Below are 27,204 nucleotides of genomic sequence, written 5' to 3' on the forward strand. Positions count from 1 at the left end.
GAGGGTCACAGAGTTCCCTCCTGGGTAGGAGATTGCAGGCCGAGCCGGGCAGTGTGAAGGAGGTACCGGGAGAGTGAACCCAACAATACAGCGGCCCGTCCGATAGCTGCAGCGGCCCGTCCGATAGTCTTTTCTTCCCCCCCCACCCCCCATCCCGACCTGATTTGCGGGCCAGCTTAGTGTAGGAGTCAGCTGATATCCGGCTTTCCCACAACTGGCGGTGGCAGTCGAGCCCCAGACTCCCGCTAAGTCAAGGAATTCAGATACGGAGCAGGGGGAGCCGGAAACCTCGATCTAACGGCAGAAATCAGCGGCCGTTTTGTTAGGTTTTTTTTCTTCCCCTAGCATTTTTTTAAACAGTCAGGCTGTGGAAAGAGTCTCTGTAGCTTAGCAACAGCTTCAGAGACGCTTCCAAGGCAGGGCCCGAGTGTTTACAAGCTGTTGCTAAGCAACAGTGTTTGTTGTCAGATACGGAGATGAAAACCTTCTGAAATCCGAAAAATTCCGAAAACCGAAACCCAGCTGGTCCCAAGGTTTTCGGATAAAGGATAGTCTACCTGTACTGTAAAAGGTACGAGAGCTCCGTACACAATAACAGATCCAGGCTTCCCTGTTGCTTAGCAACAGGTGCAGGAACCCCAGCCACAAGATCCAGGCATCCCTGTTGCTTAGCAACAGGTGCAGGAACCCCGGTTACATAGCCACAGATCCAGGAACGGCCACTAATATGAAGTAAAACTTACCCGAACCTGCCGGTTAACAGATTTCCGATTATTTAGGTGCTGGTAAATCGAGAGTTTCCTGTACTAGGCACTTGGTCTCAGCGTTAAACAAAGCTTTAATCAACTGTTTTACAACATGGAGGTCTAGTTGTGTCCTTCACTAGTTCCTGTTAAGAATGTCCTGCGCAAGCTGGGCCCGTGCCCGAGTATTTATACTCTCCCTGGACAGCGCCACCCGTAGGCCGCTCAGTATTATTTCATAAGTCTTTATTTCATGAACGACTGATTCATGTCAGTCGGTTTTAAGGAGTGTCTTAAAGGAAGAGGGAAAGGCGGAGAGGTTTAGGGAGGGAATTCCAGAGCTCGGGGCCCAGGCGGCTGAAGGCACGGCCGCCAATGGTGGAGCGATGGAAATCGGGGGATGTGCAAGAGGCCAGAATTGGAGGAGCGCAGAGATCTCGGAGGGTTGTGGGGCTGGAGGAAGTTACAGAGATAGGGAGTGGGGTGAGGGCGCCATGGAGGGGATTTCAACGCAAGGATGAGAATTTTAACTTGAGTGTTGCCGGACCGGGAGCCAATGTAGGTCAGCGAGCACAGGGGGGGTGATGGGTGAATGTGACTCGGTGCGAGTTAGGACACGGGGCAGCAGGCGTTTTGAATGAGCTCAGGTTTATGGAGGGTGGAACGTGGGAGGCTGGGCCAGGAGAGCGTTGGAATAGTCCTCTCTGCGATCTACTTATGAACCCATCCCAAACTTGGCTTTAGGATTCTATGGAGATTCTTGAACGGTCCCAGCGGCTTGGAAGGTAGCAAATGTAACCCCGCTATTCAAGAATGGAGGGAGAGCGAAAACCGGGAACTACAGGCCAGTTAGCCTGACATCAGTCGTCGGGGAAAACGCTGGAATCCGTTGTTAAGGAAGTGGTAACAGGGCACTGAGAAAATCATAACATGGTTAGGCAGAGTCAACATGGTTTTCTGAAAGGGAAATCGTGTTCAACAAATTCATTAGAGTCTTTTGAGGAAGTAACTAGCAGGGTAGATAAAGGGGAACCGGTGGATGTAGTATACTTGGATTTCCCAAAGGCATTCGATAAGATGCCACACAAAAGGTTATTACACAAGATTAGGGCTCACGGGGTTGGGGGTGATATAGTAGCATGGATAGAGGATTGGTTAACGGACAGAAAACAGAATAGGGATAAACGGGTCTTTTTCAGGTTGGCAGGCTGTGACTAGTGGGGTGCCGCAAGGATCAGTGTTGGGGCCTCAGCTATTTACAATCTATATTAATGACCTAGATGAAGGGACCGAGTGTAATGTATCCAATGTTGCTGACGATACAAAGCTAGGTGGGACAGTAAGCTGTGAGGAGAACACAAAGAGGCTACAAAGGGATATAGATAGACTAGGTGAGTGGGCAGTAAGGTGGTAGACAGAGTATAATGCAGGGAAATGTGAGGTTATTCACTTTGGTCGGAAGAATAGAAAAACACAATATTTTTTAAATGGTGAGAAACTTGTAAATGTTGGTGTTCAGAGAGATTTGGGTGTCCTTGTGCAAGAAACACAGAAAGCGAGCATGCAGGTACAGCAAGCAATAGGAAGGCAAATGGCATGTTGGCCTTTATTGCAAGGGGGTTGGAGTATAAGAGTGAGGAAGTCTTGCTCCAATTGTACAGGGCCTTGGTGAGACCACACCTGGAGTACTGTGCACAGTTTTGATCTCTCTTATCTGAGAAAGGATATACTTGCCTTCGAGGCAGTGTACGTTAATGAAATCTGTGATGAATTTGTATATCAAATTGCCAGCGTAGACTTGAGATGTCATTATAAGGCGGAGAGTGTAGAGGGAGCTTTACTCTGTATCTAACCCGTGCTGTACCTGCCCTGGGAGTGTTTGATGGGACAGTGTAGAGGGAGCTTTACTCTGTATCTAACCCGTGCTGTGCCTGCCCTGGGAGTGTTTGATGGGACAGTGTAGAGGGAGCTTTACTCTGTATCTAACCCGTGCTGTACCTGCCCTGGGAGTGTTTGATGGGACAGTGTGGAGGGAGCTTTACTCTGTATCTAACCCGTGCTGTACCTGCCCTGGGAGTGTTTGATGGGACAGTGTAGAGGGAGCTTTACTCTGTATCTAACCCGTGCTGTACCTGCCCTGGCAGTGTTTGATGGGACAGTGTAGAGGGAGCTTTACTCTGTATCTAACCCGTGTTGTACCTGCCCTGGGAGTGTTTGATGGGACAGTGTGGAGGGAGCTTTACTCTGTATCTAACCCGTGCTGTACCTACCCTGGGAGTGTCTGATGGGACAGTGTAGAGGGAGCTTTACTCTGTATCTAACCTGTGCTGTACCTGCCCTGGGAGTGTTTGATGGGACAGTGTAGAGGGAGCTTTACTCTGTATCTAACCCGTGCTGTACCTGCTCTGGGAGTGTTTGATGGGACAGTGCAGAGGGAGCTTTACTCTGTATCTAACCCGTGCTGTAACTGCCCTGGGAGTGTTTGATGCGACAGTGTAGAGGGAGCTTTACTCTGTATCTAACCCGTGCTGTACCTGCCCTGGGAGTGTTTGATGGGACAGTGTAGAGGGAGCTTTACTCTGTATCTAACCCGTGCTGTACCTGCCCTGGGAGTGTTTGATGGGGCAGTGTAGAGGGAGCTTTACTCTGTATCTAAGCTGGGCTGTACCTGCCCTGGGAGTGTTTGATGGGGCAGTGTAGAGGGAGCTTTACTCTGTATCTAACCTGGGCTGTACCTGCCCTGGGAGTGTTTGATGGGACAGTGTAGAGGGAGCTTTACTCTGTATCTAACCCGTGCTGTACCTGCCCTGGGAGTGTTTGATGGGACAGTGTAGAGGGAGCTTTACTCTGTATCTAACCCGTGCTGTACCTGCCCTGGGAGTGTTTGATGGGACAGTGTAGAGGGAGCTTTACTCTGTATCTAACCCGTGCTGTACCTGCGCTGGGAGTGTTTGATGGGACAGTGTGGAGTGAGCTTTACTCTGTATCTAACCTGGGCTGTACCTGCCCTGGGAGTGTTTGATGCTGAAATGGATGGTGATTAATGTCCGCCACCTCAGCAAGCGGTGAAACAAGAAGCAACAGGGAAGGGAAAATTCTGCCTTATCTCCCTGAGCCCAGCACTTGGGCTGTGATATAAATGGAAGCATTATTATTACCTTGTTGTCGGTAGCGAACCTCATCAGTCATTTCCTCAGCGTGGCTCGGAGCAGTTCCCTCAGTGTGTGCGAGAGCGTCTGTTCTCCGAAGAAACATCTTTGCTTGTTACAAACCGCCCAGAGTCGGACATTCAGGATTGATATGTTGGATAAATTTTGAATTCTGGCACCAAATACTTGCTGCTGGCTGCGGGTCCTGCTTTCGCACAAATGCTCTTTCAAATGGCTAAAGTGGTTTTCAGTCCTGAACACTTCACAAGAATTGAATTTTGATAACCCATGTGTGCGGCGCTCAGAGGGTTCCATTACGAGGACAATTTACACCGACTGGGCTTGTATTCCCTCGAGATTAGAAGATTAAGGGGTGATCTGATCGAGGTGTTGAAGATGATTAAAGGATTTTTAAAACATTTCTTTCATGTGATGTGGGCATCACTGGCAAGGCCTGCATTTATTGCCCATCCCTAATCGCCCCTTGAGAAGGTGGTGGTGAGCCGCCTTCTTGAACCGCTGCAGTCCGTGTGGTGAAGGTGCTCCCACAGTGCTGTTAGGGAGGGAGTTCCAGGATTTTGACCCAGCGACGATGAAGGAATGGCCGATATACTTCTAAGTCAGGATGGTGAAGGTTCACTCGGTTGATTCCGGAGATGAGGGGGTTGACTTATGAGGAAAGGTTGAGTAGGTTGGGCCTCTACTCATTGGAATTCAGAAGAATGAGAGGCGATCTTATCGAAACATATAAGATTGTGAGGGGGCTTGATCGGGTGGGTGTGGGGAGGATGTTTCCACTGATGGGTGAGACTAGAACTAGGGGGCATAATCTTAGAATAAGGGGCTGCCCTTTCAAAACTGAGATGAGGAGAAACTTCTTCACTCAGAGGGTAGTAAATCTATGGAATTTGCTACCTCAGAGCGCTGTGGAAGCTGCGACATTAAATAAATTTAAAATGAAGATACAGTTTCCTAGCTGATAAGGGAATTAGGGGTTACGGGGAGCGGGCAGGGAAGTGGATGCTAGTCTAGGTTCGGATCAGCCATGATCCTATTAAATGGCGGAGCAGGCCCGAGGGGCCATATGGCCTACTCCTGCTCCTACTTCTTATGTTCTTATGTGTGTGACTCAGAGGGGAACTTGGAGGTGGTGGTGTTCCCATGCGCCTGCTGCCCTTGTCCTTCTAGGTGGTAGAGGTCGAGGGTTTGGGAGGTGCTGTCAATGAATTTGATAGGGTAGATAGATTTCCTCTGATGGGGGGAGTCCAGAACAAGGGGGGGCAGCACCTTAAAATTAGAGCCAGGCCGTTCAGGGGTGATGTCAGGAAGCACTTCTTCACACAAAGGGGGGTGGAAATCTGGAACTCTCTCCCCCAAAAAGGCTGTTGAGGCTGGGGGTCAATTGGAAAAATTCAAAACTGAGATTGATCAATTTTTTTTGGGTATGGGGATTGAAGGTTTTGGAAACAAGGCGGGTAGATGGAGTTAAGATACAGATCAGCCGTGATCTAATTGAATGGCGGAACAGGCTCGAGGGGCTGAGTGGCCGCCTCCCGTTCCAATGGCTGGAGCCCAAGGGAAAAATATCCGGGGTTGGAACTCATCCAATCGCGCTTGATGATAAGTTTGAAAGGCACCGACGGTTTAACGGAGAATTCTGAAGCCAATTGCAGCCATACAGGGTCAGAGAGGTCAGAGGCCAACCTCCCGGCCTGTGCCGGCTTCTCCATCTGAACCGGGGTCAGCGGCGGAGGGGGGGAGGTGAGGGCAGCAGAAATCTCGCTGAATCACCCGCTAAGTGGTCAGCGGCTGGATGCCGCCATCTTGGCACTGAGGTAAGTGGTGGGGGGGGATGGGTAGAGGGAAAACCAGAGGCAGGAGTCATACCGAGCTGGGCCAAGTGTGTATTAATTATGGGTATATATATATTTATTAACTACGCTTTTCTTATTTATAGCTTTAAAACCAACTACGGAGGCGTCGCGGTCGCAAGCGAGGGAGAGAATACAGCAAGGTGGGTTTGTAACGTCGCTGGGACCTTTCATAGTTGGCGCCAGAGGTTGGAACACAAGTCGCGAAGGAATTCCATAATTGTAATATACAGGAAACTCTTTTTTTTTATTCGGGACCGGCGTGGTGCCGGTTGATCAAAAAGTCCGGATTACAGAGAGGTATACTCGCTAAGGTACGAGAGCCCCGTACACGGCCACAGATCCAGGCGTCCCTGTTGCATGGCAACAGGTGCAGGAACCCCGGTTAGAGAGCCACAGATCCTGGAACCCTGGTTACACGGCCACTAATGAAGTAAAACTTACCTGAACCTACTCCTGAATTTTGCCGGTTAAGAGAGATTTCCGGTTATTTAGGTGCCGGTAAAGAGAGTGTTTCCTGTACTTGAATTGAGGCAGTTCAGAGTCGATTCACTCGGTTAATTCCAGAGATGAGGGGGTTGACTTATGAAGAAAGGTTGAGCAGGTTGGGCCTATACTCATTGGAGTTTAGAAGAATGAGAGGTGATCTTATTGAAACATATAAGATACTGAGGGGGTTCGACAAGATAGATGCAGAGAGGATGTTTCCCCTCGTGGGGAAATCTAGAACTCGGGGGCATAGTTTCAGAATAAAGGGTCGCCCTTTCAGAACTGAGATGAGGAGGAATTTCTTCTCTCGGAGGGTCGTAAATCTATGGAATTCTCTGCCCCAGAGAGCCGTGGAGGCTGGGTCATTAAGGTGGAGATAGACGGATTTTTACAAGATAAGGGAGTGAAGGGTTATGGGGAGCGGGCGGGGAAGTGGCTTTGAGCCCAAGATCAGCCATGATCTTATTGAATGGCGGAGCAGGCTCGAGGGGCCGAGTGGCCTACTCCTGCTCCTGTTCCTTATGTTCTTATGAATTCCCTTTCCAGAACCTCGCTCTCCACTCGCCCACCCTCAAAACCCACATCTTCAAAAGTGTCTTTGGTCCAACCCCGCTTCCCGAATCGCTGCTCGCTATGAGGTTTGGGATGTTCTACCGGATTGGCGGCCGTGCCTTCAGCCGCCTGGGCCCCGAGCTCTGGAATTCCCTTCCTAAAACTCTCCGCCTCTCTCTCCTCTTTTAAGACGCTCCTTAAAACCGACCTCTTTGACCAAGCTATTGGCCACCTGTCCTAATATCTCCTTATGTGGCTCGGTGTCAAATTTTACTACGTTAAAGGCGCTACATAAATGCCAGTAGTTGTTGATTCAGTGACACAATAAAGCCCACCACCCCTAATGCTTCTTAGAGCGGAGAAGGTTAAGGGGGAGATTTTACTGGAATGGTACCAGGGATGATGTACTTCGGTTATGTGGCGAGACTGGAGAGAAGCTGGGATTGTTCTCCTTAGAGCAGAGAAGGTTAAGGGGAGATTTAATAGAGGTGTTCAAAATCATGAGGGGTTTTGATCGAGTAGATCGGGAGAAACTGTTTCCAGTGGCAGGAGGATCGGTAACCAGAGGACACAGATTGAAGATAATCGGCAAAAGAACCAGAGGGGGAGATGAGGAGAATGTTTTTTACGCAGCGAGTTGTTGTGATCTGGAATGCGCTGCCTGAAAGGGCGGTGGAAGCAGATTCAATAGTGACTTTCAAAAGGGAATTGGAGAAATACTTGAAAAGGAGAAATTCGCAGGGCTGTGGGGAAAGAGCAGGGGGGAGTGGGACTAATTGGAGAGCTCGTTCAAAGAGCCGGCACAGGCACGATGGGCCGAATGGCCTCCTCCTGTGCTGTAAGATTCTACTCCACCAGAGGGAACTCTAGAAGGTGATCCAAGAGCAGGAACTGTTGACTGAATGAATAATTAATTTAATTTCCCAATTCCCACCCTTCCCTGTTACCTCAGGGACACTGAGTGTGCGTCACCTAGCTATGCGCTTTGCCTTCATGCACAGCACACGTACAGACTCGTCCACATGCAAAGTTGCACGTCTCTGGGAGTAACACCTTTAAGAAAATTACATAGCCTCATTAAAGTTGGTCAGAGTTCAATGACTCACCGTTCAAACCACTGCCTGAACCTCACGTTATCAAAAAACAATCTCCACAAAAATCCCAAGGACACTAAAACCCGAGCTAGTCAAACATCAACAGACGGCCATTTTTGAAAGAAATTAATTCTTGGGATGTGGGCGTCGCTGGCAAGGCCGGCATTTATTGCCCATCCCTCATTTACCCCCTTGAGGTGGTGGTGGGACTTCATCTTGAACCGCTGCAGTCCCGTGTGGTGAAGGTGCTCCCACAGTGCTGTTAGGGAGGGAGTTCCGGGATTTTGACCCAGCGACGATGAAGGAACGGCCGATATATTTCTAAGTCAGGATGGTGTGTGACTTGGAGGTGGTGGTGTTCCCATGCGCCTGCTGCCCTTGTCCTTCTAGGTGGTAGAGGTCGCGGGTTTGGGAGGTGCTGCCGAAGAAGCCTTGGCGAGTTGCTGCAGTGCATCTTGTAGATGGTACACACTGCAGCCACGGTGCGCCAGTGGTGGAGGGAGTGAGACTAAAGACACAATATTGCGAATGCTGAAAATTTGAAATAAACCCAGAAACACTTTCAACAACAACAACATCTTGCATTTATATAGCACCTTTAACCTAGTAAAACGTCCCAAGGCGCTTCACAGGAGCGATTATCAGACACAATTTGACTCTGAGCCACATCAGGAGGTATTAGGACAGGTGACCAAAAGCTTGGTCAAAGAGGTCGGTTTTAAGGAGCGTCTTAAAGGAGGAGAGAGAGGCGGAGAGGTTTAGGGAGGGAATTCCAGAGCTCGGGGCCCAGGCGGCTGAAGGCACGGCCGCCAATGGTGGAGCGATGGAAATCGGGGGATGCACAAGAGGGCGGAATTGGAGGAGCGCAGAGATCTCGGGGGCTGGAGGAGGTTACAGAGATAGGGAGGGAGGGGGCGAGGAGGCCATGGAGAGGATTTGAACACGAGGATGAGAATTTTAAAATTGAGGCGTTGCTGGACCGGACCGGGAGCCAATGTAGGTCAGCGAGCACAGCGGGGTGATTCTGTCCTGGGCCAACATTTATCCCTCATTGTAAATCACGAAGACAAATGATCTGGGCATCAGCTTAGCACTGGACGCAGTCATCCCGAGGTCGCTATGGGCAGGAGTTCAAGGGTGGCGAGAACGAAACTCGCATTTCTTCAGCGCCTTTCACGACCTCGGGACGTCCCAAAGCACCTTGCAGCCAATGAAGCACGTTTGAGGTGTTGTAATGTGGGAAAGGCGGGTTGGGGTGCACAGCAAGATCCCAAGGCCATACTCCTCCTGTCTGGTGAGAGGCGAGAGTGCCACCCACTGGGCCGCGGCTGACGTCTATATTCGGAGCCTTTGAGGGGGGGGCTGGGGGGTGGGGTTAAAGTTCAAAGGGACATCGTTTCAATGGTGTGGGAGGATGAGGCTCGCCTCCTCGAGGGATTGGATTGGAGTGGAGTGGAGGTCGCTGCTCTGCGCAGTGTGTTGTGAATACGTCATGCTTTCGGGAGAGGTTAGAGACCCACAACTAGCTAATCCTGCGCTCTGTGCGTTTTCTGGCGAGCTAGGATCATAGAGTCATCGAGTTATACAGCACAGAAAGAGGCCCTTCGGCCCATTGTGTCCGCGCCGGCCATCAAGCCCCGTCTATTCTAATCCCATTTTCCAGCACTTGGTCCGTAGCCTTGTATGCTATGGCCTTTCAAGTGCTCATCCAAATGCTTCTTGAATGTTGTGAGGGTTCCTGCCTCTACCACCCTTTCAGACAGTGAGTTCCAGATTCCAACCACCCTCTGGGTGAAAAAGTTTTTCCTCAAATCCCCGCGAAACCTCCTGCCCCTTACCTTGAAACTATGGCCCCTGGTTATTGACCCCTCTACTAAGGGGAAAAGTTCCTTTCTATCTACCCTATCTATGCCCCTCATAATTTTGTACACCTCAATCAGGTCCCCCCTCAGCCTTCTCTGCTCTAAGGATAACAACCTAGAAAAATAGGAGCAGGAGTAGGCCATTCGGCCCTTCGAGCCTGCTCCGCCATTCAATATGATCATGGCTGATCCTCTATCTCAATACCATATTCCCGCTCTCTCCCCATACCCCTTCATGCCTTTTGTGTCTAGAAATCTATCGATCTCCTTCTTAAATATATTCAGTGACTTGGCCTCCACAGCCTTCTGTGGTAGAGAATTCCACAGGTTCACCACCCTCTGAGTGAAGACATTTCTCCTCATCTCAGTCCTAAATGTCTTACCCCGTATCCTGAGACTGTGACCCCTCGTTCTAGACCCCCCCAGCCAGGGGAAACATCCTCCCTGCATCCAGTCTGTCTAACCCTGTCAGAATTTTATAACTTTCAATGAGATCCCCTCTTATTCTTCTAAACTCCAGTGAATACAGGCCCAGTCGACCCAATCTCTCCTCATACGACAGTCCTGCCATCCCAGGAATCAGTCTGGTGAACCTTCGCTGCACTCCCTCTATGACAAGTGTATCCTTTCTTAGGTAAGGAGACCAAAACTGCACACAGTACTCCAGGTGTGGTCTCACCAAGGCCCTGTATAACTGTCGTAAGACATCCTTGCTCCTGTCCTCAAATCCTCTTGCAATGAAGGCCAACATATCAGTTGCCTTCCTAACTGCTTGCTGCACCTGCATGTTTGCTTTCAGTGAGCTGTGTGGGTACAGGCAGTAAGTGGAAAGTTGGCTGAGCCTGACTCTTGTAACTTGTGTGGATTGCACGCCCTCGGCGTGTTGACTCGCTGACGAACGGTAGCCTTTCCAGTCGAGGAGATTTTGGCTCGAGACGAGAATTCTTGAATATTCCTTGCACCCGCCCCCCCCCCCCCACTCCGCTTGGACCAAAGACAAGCCAAACTTGTGTTAACCCGTACCACGGTGAAACATAGAAACATAGGAGCAGGAGTAGGCCATTTGGCCCTTCGAGCCTGCTCCGCCATTCAATATGATCATGGCTGATCCTCTATCTCAATGCCATATCCCCGCTCTCTCCCCATACCCCTTGATGCCTTTTGTGTCTAGAAATCGATCTATCTCCTTCTTAAATATATTCAGTGACTTGGCCTCCACAGCCTTCTGTGGTCGAGAATTCCATAGGTTCACCACCCTCTGAGTGAAGAAATTTCTCCTCATTATTACCGAGCTGTACCTGATTGGCCATTTAGGACTGAGATGAGGAGAAATTTCTTCACTCAGAGGATGGTGAACCTGTGGAATTCTCTACCACAGAGGGCTGTGGAGGCTCAGTCATTGAGTATATTTAACATAGAAACATAGAAGATAGGAGCAGGAGTCGGCCATTCGGCCCCTCAAGCCTGCTCCGCCATTCAATGAGATCATGGCTGATCATCCAAATTCAGTACCTGGTCCCTGCCTTCTCCCCATATCCCTTGATCCCTTTAGCCTTAAGAAATATATCCAACTCCTTCTTGAATATATTCAATGAATTGGCCTCAACTGCCTTGTGTGGTAGAGAATTCCACAGGTTCACCACTCTCTGGGTGAAGAAATTCCTCCTCATCTCTGCCCTAAATGGCTTACCCCTTATCCTTAGACTGTGACCCCTGGTTCTGGACACCCCCGACCATCGGGAACATCCTTCCTGCATCCAGTCTATCTAGTCCTGTTAGAAATTTTAAAGTTTCAATGAGATCCCCTCTCATTCTTCTAAACTCCAGCGAGTATAAGCCCAATCGACCCAATCTCTCCTTATACGTCATTCCTGCCATCCCAGGTATCAGTCTGGTGAATCTTTGCTGCACTCCCTCCATGGCAAGAACATCCTTCCTCAGATAAGGCGACCAAAACTGCACACAATACTCAAGGTGTGGTCTCACCAAGGCCCTGTACAACTGCAGCAAGACATCCTTGCTCCTGTACTCGAACCCTCTCGCTACGAAGGCCAACATTCCATTTTCCTTCTTAACCGCCTGCTGCACCTGCATGCTTACCTTCAGCGACTGGTGCACAAGGACACCCAGGTCTCGTTGCACTTCCCCTTCTCCCAATCTATTGCCGTTCAGATAATAATCTGCCTTCCTGTTTTTGCCACCAAAGAAGGAGATAGATAGATTTCTAGACACAAAAAGCATCAAGGATTATGGGGAGAGAGCGGGAATATGATATTGAGATAGAGGATCGGCCATGATCGTATTGAATGGCGGAGCAGGCTCGAAGGGCCGACTCCTGCTCCTATTTTTCTATGTTTCTAGCTTGCCACAGAGCGCAGGATTAGCTAGTTGTCGGTCTCTAACCTCTCCCGAAAGCATGACTTGCTCACAACACAGTTGTGGGGGCTGAACGGCTGAGATTGCTCGATTTTGGACTCCGATACGGAGATCGGGCGGGAAAGCGGAGCTGAGGTCGATGATCGGCCCTGATCTTCTTGAATGGCCGGAGCCGGCTCGAGGGGGGCCCGCGTGGCCGACCCCTGCTCCTAATTCTCGTGTCCTTGCCTCTCTCCGCCCTGCACTAACCTCCTCCTTTTTCCTCTTGCAGATGCTTCCAAAGCCAAGGGAAGGGGCGGCACGTCGCAGCTGAAGTCGGGAGCTCACCTCTACGTCCTGGCTCTTCTCTGTGCCTGCTGCCTCTGGTGGCCCCAAGGCATGTGGGGCGTGTAGGGCCTCTCGCTGAGGGGGGAAGCCCAGAGACTGTTGTCCGATTTTTTTTTTCTTCTTCTTACAAGCGCTGCGTCCCGTTGGGAAAACCATTTCAAAAGTTTTTTTTTTCAATTTCAAATCGTCGGGGTGGTGACCTGCAATTGACCCAATGGAAGAAGAGAGAGGCTTTGAAGATCTCCCCAAACCCTTCCTTCTTCACCTCAACCAGTTCCTCAACCCTCACAATTTCCCTTTCAAAGTCACACAGGCTACTATCTCTGGCCCACCCTTAAGACTTGACTTGATCTCTTTTGCGTACTGTTGAGGTTTTGCCCCCCCTCCCCGCCCCCAACTCTTTCAACCAATCTTGGAAACCAAAGCAAAGCAGAGAAGTTTCTTACGATGGCGAAATACTGCGGATGCTGGGAATCCGAAATAACAACAGAAAACGCTGGAAAAACTCAGCAGGCCAGGACAACGTCCGTGGAGAGAGAAACCGAGTCAAAGTTTCAGGTCCAAGACCCTTCGTTAGAACTGAAGAGAAGTTTCTTCATGTTCCGGTCAAGCCTTTGACGGAATCGGAGAACAGGGACGGCGTCTTCCGAGGAAATGCGAGGGTTCTTCCAAGTTCTGGGATGTTGCGGGGGAGCGGGTTGGGAGCAGATTTTGGTTGCTCTAACGGCCGCCACACTTCCCAGCATGCCTACCCACGAGCGAAGATCTGAATGGTAGACCCTCCAGCCCTTGCTTGCTTCAAGAGGTCCATCCTGTGAGGCTCCTCCTCAAAGCAGGTGCGTATCTTCTCTCTCTCTCTCTCTCTCTCCCCCCTCTCTCCTGTGCATGAGGTTGATCCTGAGGGAGACTTCGAGCTGAATCATAGAAAGTTACGGCCCAGAAGGAGGCCATTTCGGCCCATCGTGTCCGCGCCGGCCAACAAAGAGCTCTCCAGCCTAATCCCACTTCCCAGCTCTTGGTCCGTAGCCCTGCAGGTTACAGCATCCCAAGTGCACATCCAAGTATTTTTTAAATGTGGTTAGGGTTCCTGCCTCTACCACCCTTTCAGGCAGTGAGTTCCAGACCCCCACCACCCTCTGGGTGAAGACATTTCCCTTCAAATCCCCTCTAAACCTTCCACCAATTACTTTAAATCTGTGCCCCCTGGTTTTTGACCCCTCTGCTAAGGGAAATAGGTCCTTCCTATCCACTCTATCTAGGGCCCTCTTAATTTTATACACCTCAATAAGGTCTCCCCTCAGCCTCCTCTGTTCCAAGGAAAACAGACCCAGCCTATCCAGTCTTTCCTCATAGCTAAGATTCTCTACTCCCAGCAACATCCTTGTAAATCTCCTCTGTACCCTCTCTAGTGCAATCACATCTTTCCTGTAATGTGGTGACCAGAACTGCACGCAGTACTCTAGCTGAGGCCTAACTAGAGTTTTGTACAGTTGAAGCATAACCCCCCCTGCTCTTGTATTCTATGCCACGGCTAATAAAGGCAAGCATTCCGTATGCCTTCTTAACCACCTTATCTACCTGGCCTGCTACCTTCAGGGATCTGTGGACCTGCACTCCAAGGTCCCTTTGTTCCTCTACACTGCCTTAATCTTTACTGGGGCGGGTTGCGTAGGCAGGGTTGGAAGGGCCAGAGTTTCGGGTGGCTGTGGAGGCTCGACCCTGACCGGTTCCCCGCCTGGAAGTCGGCCTGATAGACGGGCTTGGCTTCCAGTCGGGCGGGGAGGACTCTGGAGGAGGCCGCAGGACCAGGTAGGTCCGGTCCACGACCCCAAGGTGGTGGGATGGAGGTCCGATTCTCCTGACCCCCCGAGGCAGGGTCCGATCCCGGGGAAGGGGTTTGGTTGTTTTTTTAAAAATTTGTTTATGGGATGTGGGCTTCACTGGCAAGGCCAGCATTTATTGCCCATCCCTAGTTGCCCTTGAGAAGGTGGCGGCGAGCTGCCTTCTTGAACCACTGCAGTCCGTGTGGTGAAGGTGCTCCCACAGTGCTGTTAGGGAGGGAGTTCCAGGATTTTGACCCAGCAACGATGAAGGAACGGCCAATATATTTCCAAGTCAGGATGGTGTGTGTGACTTAGAGGGGAACTTGGAGGAGGTGGTGTTCCCATGTGCCTGCTGCCCTTGTCCTTCTAGGTGGAAGAGGTCGCGGGTTTGGGAGGTGCTGCCGAAGAAGCCTTGGCGAGTTGCTGCAGTGCATCTTGTAGATGGTACACACTGCAGCCACGGTGCGCCGGTGGTGGAGGGAGCGAATGTTTAAGGTGGTGGATGGGGGGCCAATCAAGTGGGCTGCTTTGTCCTGGATGGTGTCGAGCTTCTTGAGTGTTGTTGGAGCTGCACTCATCCAGGCAAGTGGAGAGTATTCCAACACACTCCTGACTTGTGCCTTGTGGAAAGGCTTTGGGGAGTCAGGAGGTGAGACACTCGCCACAGAATACCCTGCCTCTGACCTGCTCTTGTTGCCACAGTATTTATGTGGCTAGTCCAGTTCAGTTTCTGCTCAATGGTGACCCCCAGGATGTTGATAGTGGGGGATTCGGAGGGGGCTGATGGTGGGGGAGAGCTTGGGGGGCCGGAAGGAGTGCACACCGAGGCTGTCCTAACCTCGCCGTAGCGTGCCGCTTCTCTCAAAATTGTGCCCGTGGGATCTTTTACGTCCTCTTGAGAGGAGAGACGGGGCCGCGGTTTAACGCCTTCCCAGAAAGACGGCGCTCCCTCGGTACTCACACTGGGAGTGTCAGCCAGGAGTTTGGGGCTCAACTTTCCGGAGCGGGGACTCGAAACTACCACCTTCCACCAGGACAATCCCACTTAATGAACCCACTCACTTCCTCGCTATGATTGGCTTAGCTATTGTCTCTCGCGCTCACTCTTTCGTGCTCTCCCCCACTCGATAAAATGGGGCCCAGTTTTATCTTTCAGATTTTCGTTTGCTACACTGTCCTTTCCCTCTGGAGGTAAAGATTGACATGCTGAATATTTTTTCATTAGCTCCCTCTACACTGTCCCATCAAACACTCCCAGGGCAAGTACAGCACGGGTTAGATACAGAGTAAGGCTCCCTCTACACTGTCCCATCAAACATTCCCAGGGCAGGTACAGCACGGGTTAGATACAGAGTAAAGCTCCCTCTACACTGTCCCATCAAACACTCCCAGGGCAAGTACAGCACGGGTTAGATACAGAGTAAAGCTCCCTCTACACTGTCCCATCAAACACTCCCAGGGCAGGTACAGCACGGGTTAGATACAGAGTAAAGCTCCCTCTACACTGTCCCATCAAACATTCCCAGGGCAGGTACAGCACGGGTTAGAAACAGAGTAAAGCTCCCTCTACACTGTCCCATCAAACACTCCCAGGGCAGGTACAGCACGGGTTAGATACAGAGTAAAGCTCCCTCTACACTGTCCCATCAAACACTCCCAGGACAGGTACAGCACGGGTTAGATACAGAGTAAAGCTCCCTCTACACTGTCCCCATCAAACACTCCCAGGGCAGGTACAGCACGGGTTAGATACAGAGTAAAGCTCCCTCTACACTGTCCCATCAAACACTCCCAGGGCAGGGACAGCACGGGTTAGATACAGAGTAAAGCTCCCTCTACACTGTCCCATCAAACACTCCCAGGACAGGTACAGCACGGGTTAGATACAGAGTAATGCTCCCTCTACACTGTCCCATCAAACACTCCCAGGGCAGGGACAGCACGGGTTAGATACAGAGTAAAGCTCCCTCTACACTGTCCCATCAAACACTCCCAGGACAGGTACAGCACGGGTTAGATACAGAGTAAAGCTCCCTCTACATTGTCCCATCAAACACTCCCAGGGCAGGTACAGCACGGGTTAGATACAGAGTAAAGCTCCCTCTACACTGTCCCATCAAACAATCCCAGGGCAGGTACAGCACGGGTTAGATACAGAGTAAAGCTCCCTCTACACTGTCCCATCAAACACTCCCAGGACAGGTACAGCACGGGTTAGATACAGAGTAAAGCTCCCTCTACACTGTCCCATCAAACACTCCCAGGGCAGGTACAGCACGGGTTAGATACAGAGTAAAGCTCCCTCTACACTGTCCCATCAAACACTCCCAGGGCAGGTACAGCACGGGTTAGATACAGAGTAAAGCTCCCTCTACACTGTCCCATCAAACACTCCCAGGGCAGGTACATCACGGGTTAGATACAGAGTAAAGCTCCCACTACACTGTCCTATCAAACACTCCCAGGGCAGGTACAGCACGGGTTAGATACAGAGTAAAGCTCCCACTACACTGTCCTATCAAACACTCCCAGGGCAGGTACATCACGGGTTAGATACAGAGTAAAGCTCCCACTACACTGTCCTATCAAACACTCCCAGGGCAGGTACAGCACGGGTTAGATACAGAGTAAAGCTCCCACTACACTGTCCTATCAAACACTCCCAGGGCAGGTACAGCATGGGTTAGATACAGAGTAAAACTCCCTCTACACTGTCCCATCAAACACTCCCAGGGCAGGTACAGCATAGGTTAGATACAGAGTAAAGCTCCCTCTACACTGTCCCATCAAACACTCCCAGGGCAGGTACAGCACGGGTTAGATACAGAGTAAATCTCCCTCTACACTGTCCCATCAAACACTCCCAGGGCAGGTACAGCACGGGTTAGCTACAGAGTAAAGCTCCCTCTACACTGTCCCATCAAACACTTCCAGGGCAGGTACAGCACAGGTTAGATACGGAGTAAAGGACAGGTTGCAGAGGCTGGGCTTGTATTCCCTCGAGTTTAGAAGATTAAGGGGTGATCTAATCGAGGTGTTTAAGATGATTAAAGGAGTTGAGAGAGAGAACCTATTTCCTCTGGTGGGGGGAGTCCAGAACAAGGGGGCGGCACCTTAAAATTAGAGCCAGGCCGTTCAGGGGTGATGTCAGGAAGCAGTTCTTCACACAAAGGCTGGTGGAAATCTGGAACTCTCCCCCACAAAAAGCTGTTGAGGCTGAGGGTCAGTTGAAAATTTCAGGACTGAGATTGGTAGATTTTTGCTGGGTAAGGTTATTAAGGGTTACGGAGCCAAGGCGGGTAGACGGAGTTGAGATACGGATCATCCGTGATCTGACTGAATGGTGGAGCAGCCTCGAGGGGCTGAATGGCCTCCTCCTGTTTCCTATGTTCCTGTGTGGGTTGGTTTTCCTCGCAAGGCGATGGTGACACTGGGCTGATTGAATTAAGCCCCACTGTCGGGGTTGTGATTGGCGTGGAAAAGTGGTGGGTGTTGGGTGCACTTTTGCCCTGCAGTCAGCAAGCTATGAGTTGGGGGGGTGATGAGTACCAGATGTGATCCTGTGCCCTTTGGAATGAGGACCACTCATGCTTCTTGCCGATAACTGATTGAAGGAACGTACGCCTGATGTTTTTTGCAACAGCAATCCGTGTACATGAGTCACGACGCGCAGAACTCCAGTGCGGCGCTCCCTCAGTACCGCCCCTCCGACAGTGCGGCGCTCCCTCAGTACCGCCCCTCCGACAGTGCGTCGCTCCCTCAGTACCGCCCCTCCGACAGTGCGGCGCTCCCTCAGTACCGCCCCTCCGACAGTGCGGCGCTCCCTCAGTACCGCCCCTCCGACAGTGCGGCGCTCCCTCAGTACCGCCCCTCCGACAGTGCGGCGCTCCCTCAGTACCGCCCCTCCGACAGTGCGGCGCTCCCTCAGTACCGCCCCTCCGACAGTGCGGCGCTCCCTCAGTACCGCCCCTCCGACAGTGCGGCGCTCCCTCAGTACCGCCCCTCCGACAGTGCGGCGCTCCCTCAGTACCGCCCCTCCGACAGTGCGGCGCTCCCTCAGTACCGCCCCTCCGACAGTGCGGCGCTCCCTCAGTACTGCACTGGGACTGTCGGCCTGGATTTTTGTGCTCAAGTCTCTGGACTGGGACTCGAACCCACGACCTTCTGACTCAGAAGTGAGAGAGAGTGCTGCCCACTGAGCCTCAGCTGACAGTAGAAGGCCATTCAGCCCATCCTACCTCATCCATCAAGTAAAACCCCCGCCAACCGTTTAACTGATTCCACAATGTGTCTCTACCACCCTCGCCCGGAACTCCGTCCCGAATTCATCACTTCTGTTGGTAGCGGCCTTTTCTAACCGTCCTAAACACCCTGCCAACAACTCGAGAGCAAATTTTGTAACAAGGGGCGACGATATCACCCCCTCCGCCACCAACAACCTGCTGACAAAAATCACACGGAGCTCCGCGTCCCCGTGCTTTTGTTCGGAGGCCGATGATCAGACAGACGTCAGCATTCACCCATCTTCCAACAAAGAGGAATTCCCCCCCCCCCCTTCAAAAGGAAATCCCACCGCACAGGCGGAGGCCATTCGGCCCATCGTGCCTGTGCCGGCTCTTTGAAAGAGCTCTCCAATTAGTCCCACTCTTCCCCCCCTGCTCTTTCCCTCCCCCGTACCCCTGCACATTTTTCCTGGGACGTTTTACTACGTTAAAGGTTCCGATTCAGTGCATGCTCCCACCGTGTCGTGAAGCAACTGTGTCTCCGTTCCTGGCCCAAGTTCCTTTCCTCCAGAAGATGGGGAATGATCCGTCTCTGCTCAATGGAGAAGGCCAAGTCAACAACAACTTGCAATTATATAGCGCCTTTAATAAAGTAAAACAGTCACATACAGTAACAGACTTGTACCCACCAGTACTGTACCCCAGTGTTATACAGTGACAGACCTGTACCCACCAGTACTGTGCCACAGTGTTATACACTGACAGACCTGTGCCCACCAGTACTGTACCCTAGTGTTATACACTGACAGACCTCAACCCACCAGTGCTGTACCCCAGTGTTATACAGTGACAGACCTGTACCCACCAGTACTGTGCCCCAGTGTTATACACTGACAGACCTGTGCCCACCAGTACTGTACCCTAGTGTTATACACTGACAGACCTCAACCCACCAGTACTGTACCCCAGTGTTATACAGTGACAGACCTGTACCCACCAGTACTGTGCCCCAGTGTTATACAGTGACAGACCTGTACCCACCAGTACTGTGCCCCAGTGTTATACAGTGACAGACCTGTGCCCACCAGTACTGTACCCTAGTGATATACACTGACAGACCTGTACCCACCAGTACTGTACCCCAGTGTTATACAGTGACAGACCTGTACCCACCAGTACTGTACCCCAGTGTTATACAGTGACAGACCTGTACCGACCAGTACTGTACCCCAGTGTTATACACTGACAGACCTGTACCCACCTGTACTGTACCCCAGTGTTATACACTGACAGACCTGTACCCACCAGTACTGTACCCCAGTGTTATACACTGACATACCTGTTCCCACCAGTACTGTACCCCAGTGTTCTACAGCGACAGACCTGTACCCACCAGTACTGTACCCCAGTGTTATACAGTGACAGACCTGTACCCACCAGTACTGTACCCCAGTGTTATACAGTGACAGACCTGTACCCACCAGTACTGTACCCCAGTGTTATACAGTGACAGACCTGTACCCACCAGTACTGTACCCCAGTGTTATACACTGACAGACCTGTACCCACCAGTACTGTACCCCAGTGTTATACAGTGACAGACCTGTACCCACCAGTACTGTACCCCAGTGTTATACAGTGACAGACCTGTACCCACCAGTACTGTACCCCAGTGTTATACACTGACAGAACTGTACCCACCAGTACTGTACCCCAGTGTTATACAGTGACAGACCTGTACCCACCAGTACTGTACCCCAGTGTTATACACTGACAGACCTGTACCCACCAGTACTGTACCCCAGTGTTATACAGTGACAGACCTGTACCCACCAGTACTGAATCCCAGTGTTATACAGTGACAGACCTGTACCCACCAGTACTGTACCCCAGTGTTATACAGTGACAGACCTGTACCCACCAGTACTGTACCCCAGTGTTATACACTGACAGACCTGTACCCACCAGTACTGAATCCTAGTGTTATACAGTGACAGACCTGTACCCACCAGTACTAAATCCCAGTGTTATACAGTGACAGACCTGTACCCACCAGTACTGAATCCCAGTGTTATACAGTGACAGACCTGTACCCACCAGTACTGTACCCCAGTGTTATACAGTGACAGACCTGTACCCACCAGTACTGTACCCCAGTGTTATACACTAACAGACCTGTACCCACCAGTACTGTATCCCAGTGTTATACACTGACAGACCTGTACCCACCAGTACTGTACCCCAGTGTTATACAGTGACAGACCTGTACCCACCAGTACTGTACCCCAGTGTTATACACTGACAGACCTGTACCCAACAGTACTGAATCCCAGTGTTATACAGCGACAGACCTGTACCCACCAGTGCTGTACCCGTGTTATACACTGACAGACCTGTACCCACCAGTACTGTACCCCAGTGTTATACACTGACAGACCTGTACCCACCAGTACTGAATCCCAGTGTTATACAGTGACAGACCTGTACCCACCAGTACTGTACCCCAGTGTTATACAGTGACAGACCTGTACCCACCAGTACTGTACCCCAGTGTTATACAGCGACAGACCTGTACCCACCAGTACTGTATCCCAGTGTTATACAGTGACAGACCTGTACCCACCAGTACTGTACCCCAGTGTTATACAGTGACAGACCTGTACCAACCAGTACTGTATCCCAGTGTTATACAGCGACAGACCTGTACCCACCAGTACTGAATCCCAGTGTTATACACTGACAGACCTGTACCCACCAGTACTGTACCCCAGTGTTATACACTGACAGACCTGTACCCACCAGTACTGTACCCCAGTGTTATACAGCGACAGACCAGTACCACCAATACTGTACCCCAGTATTATACAGTGACAGACCTGTACCCACCAGTACTGTACCCCAGTGTTATACAGTGACAGACCTGTACCCACCAGTACTGTACCCCAGTGTTATACACTGACAGACCTGTACCCACCAATACTGTAACCCAGAACTATACACTGACAGACCTGTACCCACCAATACTGTACCCCAGTGTTATACATTGACAGACCTGAACCCACCAGTACTGCACCCCAGTGTTATACAGTGACAGACCTGTACCCACGAGTACTGTACCCCAGTGTTATACAGTGACAGACCTGTACCCACCAGTACTGTACCCCAGTGTTATACAGTGACAGACCTGTACCCACCAGTACTGTACCCCAGTGTTATACAGTGACAGACCTGTACCCACCAGTATTGTACCCCAGTGTTATACAGTGACAGACCTGTACCCACCAGTACTGTACCCCAGTGTTATACAGTGACAGACCTGTACCCACCAGTACTGTACCCCAGTGTTATACACTGACAGACCTGTACCCACCAGTACTGAATCCCAGTGTTATACAGCGACAGACCTGTACCCACCAGTGCTGTACCCGTGTTATACACTGACAGACCTGTACCCACCAGTACTGTACCCCAGTGTTATACACTGACAGACCTGTACCCACCAGTACTGAATCCCAGTGTTATACAGTGACAGACCTGTACCCACCAGTACTGTACCCCAGTGTTATACAGTGACAGACCTGTACCCACCAGTACTGTACCCCAGTGTTATACAGCGACAGACCTGTACCCACCAGTACTGTATCCCAGTGTTATACAGTGACAGACCTGTACCCACCAGTACTGTACCCCAGTGTTATACAGTGACAGACCTGTACCAACCAGTACTGTATCCCAGTGTTATACAACGTCAGACCTGTACCCACCAGTACTGAATCCCAGTGTTATACACTGACAGACCTGTACCCACCAGTACTGTACCCCAGTGTTATACACTGACAGACCTGTACCCACCAGTACTGTACCCCAGTGTTATACAGCGACAGACCAGTACCACCAATACTGTACCCCAGTATTATACAGTGACAGACCTGTACCCACCAGTACTGTACCCCAGTGTTATACAGTGACAGACCTGTACCCACCAGTACTGTACCCCAGTGTTATACACTGACAGACCTGTACCCACCAATACTGTACCCCAGAATTATACACTGACAGACCTGTACCCACCAATACTGTACCCCAGTGTTATACATTGACAGACCTGAACCCACCAGTACTGCACCCCAGTGATATACAGTGACAGACCTGTACCCACCAGTACTGTACCCCAGTGTTATACAGTGACAGACCTGTACCCACCAGTACTGTACCCCAGTGTTATACAGTGACAGACCTGTACCCACCAGTACTGTACCCCAGTGTTATACAGTGACAGACCTGTACCCACCAGTATTGTACCCCAGTGTTATACAGTGACAGACCTGTACCCACCAGTACTGTACCCCAGTGTTATACAGTGACAGACCTGAACCCACCAGTACTGCACCCCAGTGTTATACAGTGACAGACCTGTACCCACCAGTACTGTACCCCAGTGTTATACAGTGACAGACCTGTACCCACCAGTACTGTACCCCAGTGTTATACAGTGACAGACCTGTACACACCAGTACTGTATCCCAGTGTTATACACTGACAGACCTGTACCCACCATTACTGCAACGTGTTATACAGTGACAGACCTGTACCCACCAGTACTGTACCCCAGTGTCATAAAGCGACAGACCTGTACCCACCAGTACTGTACCCCAGTGTTATAAAGCGACAGACCTGTACCCACCAGTACTGTACCACAGTGTTCTACAGCGACAGACCTGTACCCACCAGGACTGTACCACAGTGTTCTACAGCGACAGACTTGTACCCACCAGTACTGTGCCCCAGCGTTATACAGCGACAGACCTGTACCCACCAGTACTGTACCCCAGTGTTATACAGTGACAGACCTGTACACACCTGTACTGTACCCCAGTGTTATACATTGACAGACCTGTACCCACCATTACTGCACCCGTGTTATACAGTGACAGACCTGTACACACCTGTACTGTACCCCAGTGTTATACATTGACAGACTTGTACCCACCAGTACTGTACCCCAGTGTCATACAGTGACAGACCTGTACCCACCAGTACTGTACCCCAGTGATATACAGTGAGACCTGTACCCACCAGTACTGAACCCCGGTGTTATTTAGCTGTAATTACCCTATCCAGACACCGATGTAGTTTGAAATAACATTCTCCCGATCTGGGCGTTTTTCACACTTGCAGTTGCTGTAGTATCAAGCCTTCACACATCCATTGTTCGTGAAATTCTATTGTAACATCTTGGGGAGCTTTAGTCTATGTCCAGCTGCTTATATCGGAACTGAGATTCTTTCCCGACCCTGAGAACAGGAGTCATTGTTCAAACTGAATAAGCCGAAAATATGTTTCTATTTAAAAGCTGTTTGAACTTTTTCCCCCGCATTGTCTTTCGCAAGAATGATGCCAGAACTGAGAGGTTATAATCATCAGGAAAGGCTGAACAGGCTGGGGCTCTTTTCTCTAGAACAGAGAAGGCTGAGGGGTGACCTGATCGAGGTCTTTAAGATTATGAAGGGGGTTCGATAGGGTCGACGTAGAGAAGATGTTTCCACTTGTGGGGCAAGACCAGAACTAGGGGGCCGTCAATATAAGAGAGTCACTAATAAATCCAATTGGGAATTCAGGAGAAACTTCTTTACCCAGAGAGTGGTGAGAATGTGGAACTCGCTACCACAGGGAGTGGTTGAGGCGAAGAGCGTCGATGCATTTAAGGGGAAGCTGGATAAACACACGAGGGAGAAAGGATTAGAAGGATATAACAAGGCAAGGGATTACACAATAAATGGTAGGATACTGTGGAGTGTAGAGGAACAGAGGGACCTTGGATTGCAAGTCCACAGATCCCTGAAGGTAGCAGGACAGGTAGATAAACATAGAAACAAAGAAAAATAGGAGCAGGAGTCGGCCGTTCGGCCCTTCGAGCCTGCTCCGCCATTCAATATGATCATGGCTGATCCTCTATCTCAATACCATATTCCCGCTCTCTCCCCATACCCCTTGATGCCTTTTGTGTCTAGAACTCTATCTATCTCCTTCTTAAACATAATCAGTGACTTGGCCACCACAGCCTTCTGTGGTAGAGAATTCCACAGGTTCACCACCCTCTGAGTGAAGAAATTTCTCCTCATCTCAGTCCTAAATGTCCTACCCCGTATCCTGAGACTGTGACCCCTCGTTCTAGACCCCGCCCCCCAGCCAGGGGCAAACATCCCCCTTGCATCCAGTCTGTCTAGCCCTGTCAGAATTTTACACGTTTCAATGAGATCCCCTCTCATTCTTCTAAACTCTAGTGAATACAGGCCTAGTCGACCCAATCTCTCCTCATACGACAGTCCTGCCATCCCAGGAACCTTCGCTGCACTCCCTCTATGGCAAGTATATCCTTTCTTTGGTAAGGCAGTTAAGAAGGCATATGGGATACTTACCTTTATTAGCCGTGGCATAGAATATAAGAGCAGGGGGGTTATGGTTGAACTGTATAAAACACTAGTTAGGCCACAGCTAGAGTACTGCGTGCAGTTCTGGTCACCACATTACAGGAAAGATGTGATTGCACTGGAGAGGGTACAGAGGAGATTTACCAGGATGGTGCCTGGACTGGGGAATTTTAGCTATGAGGAAAGATTGGATAGGCTGAGGTTGTTTGCTTTGGAACAGAGGAGGCTGAGGGGAGATTTAATTGAGGTGTATAAAATTACGAGGGGTCTGGATAGAGTGGACAGGAAGGACCTATTTCCCTTAGCAGAGGGGCCAATAACCAGGGGGGCAGAGATTTAAAGTAATTGGGAGAAGGATTAGAGGGGAGTTGAGGAGAACTTTCTTCACCCAGAGGGTGGTGGGGGTCTGGAACTCACTGCCTGAGAGGGTGGTCGAGGCAGAAACCCCTCATCACATTTAAAAAGTACTTGGATATGCGCTTGAAGTGCCGTAACCTACAGGGCCAAAGACCAAGAGCTGGAAAGTGGGATTAGGCCGGAGAGCTCTTTGTCGGCCGGCGTGGACACGATGGGCCGAAATGGCCTCCTTCTGTGCCGTAAATGTCTACGATACGCTGATGGGGTGAGATGAAGTAAGGGTGGGAGGAGGCTTATGTGGAGCATAAATACCGGCATGGAGCAGTTGGGCCGAAAAGACCTGTTTCTGTGCTGCGTGTTCGATTGTAATGTAATTCAAACTTCCCTGTTGTTGTTTCAGGAGCTTTCCTACTCGGGAGCTGGAGGCCCATCACCAGACAGAGGGCAGCTGTTTCTGGACTGCGTTCGCCCAGTTAAATTTTGGTTCATTTCTCACGGTGGCGGTGCTGATTCCGAGCCGCTTTTGGTCGAACCCAACCCTACTGGTTTACCGTAAATCTCTGATTTGATCGATTGGCTGAGAGAAACTGGAGAGCAGGCTGGGTTGCTATGGGCAACGAGAGTTTTGAGGCCTTGGCATCGGTCAGTTCTGTGGATTTTTAAAGGCTTAAACCACCCCCCCCCCCGACCTTGTGTCCAAGGTCACCAGACGGGTCACTTGCCTTGCGAGAACTTCCAGCTCGTCTGAGCTGCCGGCCGGAGGAGGAGTTATTCGGGCTCAACTCGCGGCCTTCCAGAGCCTCAACTACCGTGTCGCTCGAGGCCGCAGTGGGGGAGTGGGGGGGGAGACGAGGACGCCTGACCCTGCAGGCCCCAAAGCCCGGTCAATCCAAGATGTCTCCATTGCCGAGGACGTCGGCCTATCTCGCACTTATCCCTGGTTGGCTCAATTGCCGGGGGTTGGTCACCCACCCTGGTCGGACTACTTCCTGGAGGCTTTGTTACGTGACGCCGCGCCGTGCGGGCCCCCAACGCACCCGCCATTAGTCTACCCAACTTGGCTATCCCTCGCAAAGCCCCGCCTTCTCACGGTCAATCGGAAAGCGAACGGACTCCCCGTCACCTGATTGGATGATTCTTCACACTGGACCAGCCGTTTTTTATTACCCCCTCCCAAATTTTTCGAACCAATTTTTTAACCCACCCCTGCCGATGATTTTTCTCCCCCATGTGTCGCTCCCAGCGGTCTGCTGGAGATTAATCTTCAATTCCTGGAGACCCCAGGCCATTCCTGGCAGGCTGGCAGCTCCTACGAGGCAGGGTGGCCGAGAGTTTGCAGACACTGTGAACAGAATCCTCTTTTCAATGAAAAGACCGGTGTTCATCTTCCGCGAAGATTTTGAGTTTGACTACTGCCAGAGATCGTGTGTTTACAGCAGTGATTTTTGTACTTTTTTTTTAAGGTGTGTTTTTTTTTTCAATTTCAATAAAGGTAACCAAATGGATTCTGTCATTGAGGTGTGCTGTGTGACCTGTGTCAGCCTGTCCCGCCCTATTAAACTTTCTCAGATTGGGGTAGTTTAATGGCATGAGTTGGGTTAGTGGCAATTGTCTCTCTCTCTGCCTGTCTCTCTCTCTATGTCTCTCTCTCCCTCTCTCTGTCTCTCTCTCTCTCTCTCTCTCTCTCTCTGTCTCTCTCTCTCTCTCTCTCTCTCTCTCTGTCTCTCTCTCTCTGTGTCTCTCATCTGTCTCTGTCTCTCTCTGTCTCTCTCTCTCTCTCTCTGTCTCTCTCTGCCTCTCTGTCTCTCTCTCTGTCTCTCTCTCTGTCTCTCTCTGTCTCTGTCTCTCTTTGTCTCTCTGTCTCTCTCTCTGTCTCTCTCTCTCTCTGTCTCTCTCTGTCTGTCTGT

General features: G+C 50.8%; 1 protein-coding gene across 1 annotated transcript in view; it reads left to right on the top strand.

Annotated features, from left to right (window-relative positions):
• LOC147086585 (ephrin-A2-like) overlaps nucleotides 1–26,810 on the top strand; it is a gene marked incomplete at its 5' end in the record, with an annotated part of 88,017 nt that extends 61,207 nt beyond the window's left edge. The window contains 3 exons of the mRNA XM_085978275.1: nucleotides 5,850–5,906; nucleotides 12,408–13,299; nucleotides 25,698–26,810. Of these exons, the coding sequence (XP_085834401.1) occupies nucleotides 5,850–5,906; nucleotides 12,408–12,529 (179 nt within the window). The remainder of the gene's footprint in view (nucleotides 1–5,849; nucleotides 5,907–12,407; nucleotides 13,300–25,697) is intronic.
• Between the last annotated feature and the right edge of the window lie 394 nt (nucleotides 26,811–27,204).

The sequence above is a fragment of the Somniosus microcephalus genome, unplaced genomic scaffold (genome assembly GCF_052327205.1).
Source record: "Somniosus microcephalus isolate GS21.2 unplaced genomic scaffold, FLI_Smic_1.0 unresolved_chr7, whole genome shotgun sequence".
Taxonomy (NCBI): Eukaryota; Metazoa; Chordata; class Chondrichthyes; order Squaliformes; family Somniosidae; genus Somniosus; species Somniosus microcephalus.